This window comes from Bidens hawaiensis, unplaced genomic scaffold (assembly GCF_021521415.1).
Source record: "Bidens hawaiensis isolate Kalapana, Puna unplaced genomic scaffold, B.hawaiensis_p1.1 tig00025391_1, whole genome shotgun sequence".
NCBI classification, from domain to species: Eukaryota; Viridiplantae; Streptophyta; class Magnoliopsida; order Asterales; family Asteraceae; genus Bidens; species Bidens hawaiensis.
Window position 1 is genome coordinate 70673 of NW_027494059.1, and position 9836 is coordinate 80508.

Consider the following 9836-nt stretch of genomic DNA (forward strand, 5'->3'; position numbering starts at 1 on the left):
AGGAATTAACGAACCAAAATAACAACAAGAACTGCACAGGAACCTGGCCGCGCTGTGCGACCAGGTTGGGCTACTCTCTCCACGCGGCACGACGTGGGAGGGTGTCAAGAACTTTTCCAAAATGTCATTTTTAGTCCCTATGGTTCCAAAAATGCTCTTTTTGTCATTTTAAGCACTTTTAAGAGTTTTAAAGGGCTATTTGACAAGTTTGAAAGTTAGGGAATTATAAACTAAGTTAAACACAAATAAAATACTCATAAATGCATGATTTTATTGATACTAAGGATCCAAATTACATTCCCAAACCGGGTAAACAAATACGAATTCAAACACGAAAGATCCGATATGTTACAGAAGCCCACCTCGAGATATGTTACAGAAGCCCACCTCGACAGACCCCGTGTGATAGTGTGGAACACCTACTCTCTCCTTATGAAGACATTGTTGATCTAAACTATGCACCTGGAACACAAGAACCATTTTATTTGGATGATGATAATGTCAAAATACAAGTTGAAAAAGACAATATCAAGATGAAGATGAACTTGACCGTGATGATGCAAGTAGAGGAAGATTCCAAAGACGTTGGGACCGTCAAAGTTGGATAAGAGCACAAGAAATAGCCTGTAACATCCCCAAAATTTTGATCCAAATTTGACAACTAAGTAAAGTTGGAGGATCAAAATTATTCCCTAAAATAAGTATTGGGAAAATTTAAATAAAGAAAACAAGATCATTCTATAAGGAAATGAGAATATTCCATAAATAAAGTTATCTTATGTAAGGATATGGAATAAGAAAATTCCATCCCACATTGAAAGATGCAAGAAAGTGAAAGCATTCCACATGGGTATAAATAAGGAAGTTAAAATTCATCCAACATGGAAAGTGGTAAAGAAATGGAAGCTCTTTATAAGTAAGAGAGTTTCTATTATAATATTCTTATATGCCTAGCATGCACCAGTGGTCCTAGCGGAGGGTGCGAAGCTCCTGACGCGCACGCACACGGGCTCGGGCGATGGGCGAAGGGCGTTGGGCGATGGGCGCAATGTGGCGCTTTGATGGCGCACTTTGCACTTCGCACGCTCGCATCGCCGCGAGCCGCCTTAGTATTTTTGGATAACGAGATTTAGACCTAGAAATGACAAGTTATCAAAGACAAGGGACTGAAAATGAAAAATGGTATATAGTGACCCATCGCGCTATGCGATGTGTCCAAGAACACGGCCATCACGGTACGCGATGACCCGTGATGACTCAGGGACACGTGTCACACTCTGGTGACACGTGGCAGCAAGGCAGGCTACGTGGCGACACGTGTCAAGCCACGTGGCGTTCATGTGGAAATGGCGGCGTCGCGATACGCGACGGCCAGGGAAGAGTACCCATCGCGTACCGCGATGGGACCCGAAATCAGCTATAAAGGGGGGGGGGGGGTGCACGGCACATTAATTTCTCACACCAAACTTTCTCTCTCTAGAATCACTTTCTCACTACCTCAGTTTTCGTGCCGACTCGACAATATATCTCGAAGTACGTGCACGACACGACAACCACTGTATGTCACCTCGTTTTGCAATCATCGTAGTTCATGCCAAGCTCTGAGGTTCTGACAGTTTAAGCTCTAAAATGCGATAGAGAGTGGAAGTGCTGCTCAATCAATCTTAATTAGCAAAACTCCGAATAACCGTGTGACGTAGGGGTTCTTCCTAAGTCATTATTTTATTATTAATATCATTATGGCTTAGACCACAGTCATGAGTATAGCCCAAACCTTGATTATAATTATGTTTACCTAAGCTTTAAACATACAAAGGATTATAGTAATGTTTCTTTACAATTAAGAAACATTAAATTTACACTCATAAGGATATATAGTTTCTTCACGATTAAGAAACGTAGCAAAATCATATACAAGGGATATAGCTAAAAATATTGTTTCTTTATGATTAAGAAACATAAGATTTTACATTCAATACTAGCAGTCAATGAATGTTTCTTCTTGAAGAAGAAACTCAGCATATGATTTGGTAAATAAACAGAAAGACTTTAGGTCTCAATATTTTATTCAAACGGATGATCAATCAAGGTTTAAAGCTATCAAAACCAGACTAAGGGTCTGTAGCCGGATCAGATGACGATCCGGATATTTATATACCTATTTTATTATAGGTCAATCAATCAATCAGTCAATCATTCACAGTCAAGGTTCAAACGCACACCGACGGTATAGGTGAATACGTCAACCTTTTTATCAGTCAAAACATATTTATACTCAATGAGACGAACGAGTGTTTGTCTTAACGAGTCAATCAAATGTCTACATGAGATCGTGTAATCTCTAAAACGTTATAATACAAAGTAGAGAATAAAAACAACTCAGACTGAATACACATGTGTCTGGATCCAAACATAACCGTTCAGCCTCATCATTCAAAGGCTACGTGGCCGCGGGCTAATGGTCATAAATAGTCTCCCGGTAAGGACTACGTGGCTCGGGAACAATTGTGTGTGTAGGGCAGTGGTACATAGACCAGAAGTAGAAATGCTTCTGTTGAGCTTGTAGAGAAAACTATATTTGTATTATAATGTCATTCAAATGTTTTATTGAGTCATATGTGTTCACCAGCATATAGATGACGTATTTTTTCCACATTTCAGGGAAACAGATTAGCACAGGTAGCAAGGGATTTAATTATTCATGAAGATAGACGCTCGCAAGGTAGAGATGGCTCAGTTTGAAATTATCAAAATATCATAAACAAGATTGAAACATGAATTATAAATCAAACACTCGGGTATTTTTATCCGACAAGATTTTAAATAAATTAATATTTTATTATAACCAAAGTCTTCCGCTAAAATAAACCACAACTCCGATGTATTTGCAAAACAGGTACCAACTATTAGTCATACGCCTAGGCCCTAAGCCGGGGTGTGACATAGCCTTAGCTGAAGCATGAATTCATTGTTTTAAAGACAAACAAAAGGCAGAAAAAAAAGAAAAGAGAGTTTTTGAAACAAGGTCCTTAACCATTACAAATCACTCATAGACTGAAGCAATCAAACTGTTCATCAACTACATTCAAAAAGGGAGTCAATGAATACTAAAACGAATTTGTTCAGTGGAATTTGGCGTCAAGTGGTAACAGTTCTCTTTATCATAAAATTTACTAACTTAAGTTTATAATAGTTTTAATATATGTTTTTATAATTCTATAAAGTAAGAAACATGATCAAAACTAGAAAACAAATTAATAATTAAAATAAAATAACTTGCAGATCAAGAAATGAGATTCTTAATAATATTTGAAGAAGATCCATCCAAATCTTTTTAATTTTCATAAGATGTCGGCTTACGAGTATCTCTTTTAGATCGGTCCCTTTTGGTATTTGGATAATATCAACTCCTGGTCCATCGAAACGCCCTTGTTCTTAAGGACATAATGACGTCGCCATGGCGGTCGCCACTCGAGTCGTACACCGACATTCGGGGCGGACTCAATGTTGCACCACGGTGGCCACCATTTGAGTCTTCCGGTATTATTCGGACCAATGTCAACGGACCACCACAAGGGGCGTAACATGGGTCGCCTTGTTGCACCTTTTAACGGTGTTGGTGCCAACAAGCTAATTGTATTGTTTTAAATTTATTGACCATCAAATTACCAGTTTGTTGCTTATATTTACTAGTTGCATGCCCACCTAAGGTCACATCCCCCAATCCTTGAGTAACTTTATGTTGCATATCCACAACATTAAGTGAAGATGGTGTCCCAGCACAAACCATGTGGCGTATTGAACATAATATGGATCCAATTGCAAATCCGAATCCGAAGGGGAGATATTTAATACCTCATCAACAATGGTTTCATGATCAAACTTGGCAATTACATTGATGAAACTAGCGTGAAATTGAGTAAGCATTGTTGTAGTGAAATCATCCCAGGTGAGGAATTATGAACTCCAATGCCAACCATTGAACCACCATAATGACTCATCATCGAAGGATTCAATGACATAGAAAAACCGCTCATCGCCATAGATCGCGTAAAAGAGAAAATAGCGTTCAGCTTGAGAGATCCATAAGGCGAGATTAGATCCAGTAAAAAGTGATAATTGTGGATGCTCCCATTAGAGTTTTTCTAAAGCAATTTAAGCTAAGGCTCAATGAAAACACCAATTGATACGTTTTATTCGAGACAACCGCAAATCTCCTAGGAACACAAGATAAAAAGGAAAGAAAGCCAAATAATTATTCTCTGATTAATATATATATTAAAAAGAAGATTATGTCCTCCTCACAAAATTACTATTTAAATTACTATTCATTATTATAATATTTTTATAACCAATAAATCACTAACAATAATTCCATAAATAAAAATAAAAGTTCTTATTTTCTTTATTTTACCATTTTTTCAACTAATTAAAATATTCAACAACTTATATTTTTAGACACTAAACTTAGGCAAGTGAACATCGATTTTAAATGTTTTATTTTTCAGTTAAACGATTTTATGAAGTTTTCCTATTTTTTATAGTTCGTAGTTACAATGACCGGAACTTTTTTCATGATTTAAAAAAATATCTCACCGTCACACGGTTTTGTATCCGCGTTTCAACGTTTGATACCTCGCCTTTAAAATATTTTTTTTTGGCTTACTAACATATGTTTATGAATTTGTGTTGGTACGGTTGATACTAACCGAATTTGTTTAGGTTTGCAGCTGTAACATGTCGGTTTTTTTAAGTTCTACATATGATAATTTATTGTATTTTGGAATTGACGTGTTTATTTCTTTGTTTAGTTTCATTGTCGTAACTTGATACAGACTGACTTCGTCGACTTGCAGCGAGTTTATGGTTTAACGTTTTTACTTATGTTTTTTGTTCAATTTAACGGTCCCGCCGCGAAGCGCGGGTTCCTAAATTCTAGTTATTATTAAAAAGTTCAACGATATTTAAATACAACAAGAAAAGTAGGAAACATAATCAAACTATAAAACAAATTTATAATTAAAAGAGTGAATAGCCATTTTCGTCCCTGTGGTTTGCGATTTTCGCCACTTCAGTCCAAAGTTTGATTTTTAGTCAATTTAGTCCTAGTAGTTTTCATTTTTAGCCTGTTATATCCTCCCGTCTAACGGCATCCAAGTATGCCTTTAGTTTAAGGGTATTATTGTCTTTTTCTTTTTAGTTTTAGATTATGTTTAATTTAAATCAGTTTTCTTTTCCTTATAAGACCAAAAGCAGAACGAAGCCCTAGCTTATCAACCTAATTGTTCCATCAAAACTCTAGATCATCAATCATGGTTTTCTGCTCATGTGGTTGGCCTACTGTGATTCGTACCTCATATACGGAGAGTAACCCAGGAAGACGGTTCTTTTGTTGCAGCAAACAGGTAACTTATACAATTGTATTGAACAAACATTTGAAATTAGGTTTTTTTCCCCTAATTTTTGCCCTAATTTTTGTTAATTGCAGCCAAGGAGTTGTGGCTTTGTTGTTTGGATGGATCCTCCAATATGTCAAACATGTACTAAATTGGAATTGAAGACCAAAAGAATGAAGTTTGCATTGACTTTTGTTTTGGTTGTTTTTTTCCTTTAGGTATGTTTCCACTGAATGTTGAAGTTGTCTTGCTAAGATCTCTTTGTTGTATGGTCATCGTACCACTGTATTGTCTTTTGTAGTACTAATTTTATGATATGAAAATGTATGGTCTTTGTTTGAACATATGGTTAGATTAAACAACTCAATGTTTGATTAAGTGTTTTGTAAAATGTTTGACAAGCTAATTGGTTGGTTTTGTGTAAAATGTTTGACAGGTCAATGGTACCACTGTAGTTGACTTTTGTAAAAGTCAACTATGCAGATTGTATGTTTTTGTCTGCAAAGTACCAAAATTGGTTGCTTTTGTATGTTAAGGTCAAATGACTTTTTGCAATCTATGAACATAGGTCCACCTGCTTGTTCAGATCAAACAAACAGGAAAAAAACAGACAAACAAATAAAAACCAATACAAATTACCAAAATGCCCTTTAACTACAATCAACTATGCAATTCAAACAATATACCATTAGCCATTCCAGTTGACATTTGTAAGGTCAACTAACCAATACAAAAGATTACAGGTTTTAACATAAAGTAAAAAGTACCAAAAACATCCTAATACCAAAAGATTACAAGTTTTAACATAATTAAACATAGTACCAAAATATTACAATACCAAAAGCAGTTTAACATCCTAATATTACAATACCAAAAGCAGTTTAAACCCCTGAACAGCCTGCTGCATCAGTTGCATCAACTTGTGTTCCTAAACCTCCTGCTTCTCTTATATCTCCTGTTTTCCTCTTCTTGCAAGATCTCTTGTTGTGTCCTGGTTGCTTGCAAATATCACATGTAACTGTACGACCCTTCCTTGGCAATTTCTTGGCTTTACCAACCTTTTGACTCAGTAATTCAATTTCCACAGCAGATTTCTTTCTATTCTTTTTTGGTCTACCAATCTGCACATGGTGCTTAGGAGCAGTCAATTTAGTGGGCCAAGGGGATGGTGCCCATTCTTCTTGGCCATTGATTGGATCTATGGTGTGTGCATAAACATTCTTCCATGTCTCCAACCAATACACTTTGTCAACCCATTTCTCTGGCACACCATCATCCAATCCATGTTCACCCATATCAAAAATACATGCCACTGCATGCTTGCATGGAATCCCAGTCAAGTCCCACATTCTACATGTGCAAGACCTTTGGTCAACTGTCACAACATATTGCTCTTGATTTGGACCACTAACTTGATACTTTGTAGCCCCATTCCAAATGACATTACACTTAGTGGCATCCTTCTTGATTTTTTTAAATGAAACTGTAACATTTGGTGTTAATGGACCTTTACATTTTGCTATCTTCATATGCACTTTCACAATTCTTTTCATTAGGTATTCCCTAATGAACTCTAGGCAACTAATGATAGGGAGGTCCCTTCCAGGTGTCAACTGCCTATTGAACACCTCACACATGTTGTTTAATTGCAAATCACTTAGTGCCCTACCTATAGTATAAGCATAAGTAATTCAACTGACAAGGATGTAATTAACAATAATGTAATGAACAAGAATGTAATTAATAACATAAAAATACCAGTAAAATGTGATAGTGACCAATGCCTTGGTGGAATTTCCTTCAACCAATCATATAACTCCTTATTTTCTGTAAACACCTGTTTCATTGCTTTATTAAATGTCTGAGGAGTTGTTGCATATACACACTTCCAGTACAGATTCTTTGCAGCTTGACCCTTCCACTTTTGTTTCATATTTTCTTCAATATGTCTTGCACAATATCTATGTTCAGCATTTGGGAAAACTTTTTGTATTACAGGTATTAAGCCCTAATTTTAAAACAAAAATATTTGTAAGTAATATGATATAAAACATAATCAAGTGTTAAATAATTACCTTCTGCCTGTCACTCATAAAAGTGAAATTAGAGTTAGATGTCAAATCCAGATCATCAGCTAAAATCTCCAAAAACCATGTCCATGAATTGGTATTTTCTGATTCAACTATTTCATATGCAACAGGATAAATACCATTGTTGCTATCAACTCCAACAGCAGTTAAGATTTGGCCTGGGTATATCCCCTTCATGAAACAACCATCTAGCCCCAATAATTCTCTCCCACATAATTTAAAGCCTTCCCTCAATGGAGCTAAACATACATAAATCCTCTTAAACTGTCTAGTTGGGCTGCTAGGATTACATTCACTTTCAACATCAATCTTGATAGTTGTACCTAGCATAAGTAAACAGTTTTAAGATACATAAGTAAATATTTTAGCAAAACTACACTAAAATACATAAGTAAACAGTTTAAGATACTTAAAAATACATACCTGGATTGCATCTAACCACCTCTTGACAATATTCTCTAAGAATAGCATACTGACCACTAAAATCATGCACAACATTCTTTTTAGCAACTCTTTTAGCCTTGTAAATCTGGTTAGGGGTGACTTGAACTTGCAACCTCCTTTGAATATTTTTTTGCAATTTCCTCATACTTTCATTTGGGTCCTCTTCAAGATCTTCCTCCAGTTCCTTTGCCAACCACCCAACCGTGCATAAGCTTACAGTTCTAGTTTGTAAACATTGATGCTCAGTATCTAATGTTGTCACACACCATATTCTTTCAGCCCCATCAAAAGACACATGTAGGACCCATGGGCAAGTGGGAGGAGGAATCTTATTCTTTTTAGGTTTGGATTTATGGCTGGAACTACCCTCTTGGGCCCCACAATTTTTTTTACATTTTCTTTTCCTTCTTGGCATGAGATTCTCTTCCACCTCATTTGTCTGGTTATCATTATTTTCACAACTACCCATATTTAAATTTCTCCCCAAACACACTACACGATACCTAATCTTGTCATTCTTCACAACATGAAGTTGTCTCCTTGAATGAATTGCATGAGTCTTCACCATTTGCTTTATCTCATCTTTACCACCAAAAGTTTGACCCAAGTAAAAATGACAATATTCTTCATCAGTTTCTTTTGAGTGTGATTTTCTCTTTTTTTTCTTGTTCATCCTAATAGCTCTTTGCAACATAGTATCATTATCAGGATCACTAAGACTATCAATATCATGTAGATCTAAATCATCTAACTCATCTCCTTTATCTTCAACATCTTCACCTTCATCAGATATATCATCCACGGCTGCTCTAAATAATTCTATATCCTGATTTGGGTCATCCATACTGTTTTCATTAAATATGAAGTCTGAATCATAATCAGAACCTTCTGCCTCACTATCACTATCAAACCCCTCTACATCTTCATCAGATTCAGGCACCCTAACATTATGTAAATCTATGTCATCTAATTCAACTACATCATCATCTGTAGGTTCATCAGATTCTAATTCATCATCTATTTCCACATTAAAACAACTTAACATTGAAGCCTCTTTTACCTTTGATATAATGTGTGAATGTTCCACATACACCTCAATTACCTTATGCACACTAATATATCCTATGAGGCTAAGAGCATCAACATCATTGGACAAGGGTCTTAAACCTGAATCTAAGTCCCCTCCGGGAATTCTAAAATAGAATTTCTGGTCAGTAAGAACTTCCTCTTCGCTGTAGCCTAATTGTTGTACCATATCATTCACAATAATCACTGAAAACAGATCAGCATTCACTCTATCAACAAAAGTAACCAAACCCCCCTTGTATGTAGTTTCTGGAGATTTCTCGAACTCTCCCCCATGGTGGAATTTAATAGTAAAATGGTCTGGAAAATTCCCTGAAACCGATTAATAGATAATAGTTAGGGGTTAGGGTTTGGAATTCAAGGGTTTCTTTGATTAATAGATAATAGTTAGGGTTAGGGTTAAGGGGTTAATACATACCGTATTCAACGTCTGGATCGAAATCATCACCAGAAGCTCTGGTATCCCACATTTCCATGTTGTTCTTCACTTAATCGCTGGTTCTTCTTCCCTAGTTCTTCACTGTGAATATCGTATCTAAGTTTTGTGTATTCAGTTAATATAATAATTAATTGTAATATCTAAAAAGACTATTCAGTCCCTGAGGTAATATCTAAAAAGACACTTCTAGCCCTCAGGTGATAAAGAACTAACGGCATACTTGGATGCCGTTAGACGGGAGGATATAACAGGCTAAAAATGAAAACTACTAGGACTAAATTGACAAAAAATCAAACTTTGGACTGAAGTGGCGAAAGTCGCAAACCACAGGGACGAAAATGGCTATTCACTCTAATTAAAATAAAATAACTTGCAGATCAA

General features: G+C 36.0%; 1 protein-coding gene across 1 annotated transcript; it reads right to left on the minus strand.

Annotated features, from left to right (window-relative positions):
* Window positions 1-6277: 6277 nt before the first annotated feature.
* Window positions 6278-9492, minus strand: LOC143571541 (uncharacterized). The gene is made up of 5 exons (XM_077056937.1): window positions 9435-9492; window positions 7910-9328; window positions 7472-7809; window positions 7155-7404; window positions 6278-7065 (listed from the first exon to the last, which is right to left on the minus strand). Exons 1-5 carry the CDS (start codon window positions 9490-9492, stop codon window positions 6278-6280), a joined length of 2853 nt encoding a protein of 950 aa, XP_076913052.1.
* Window positions 9493-9836: the final 344 nt, after the last annotated feature.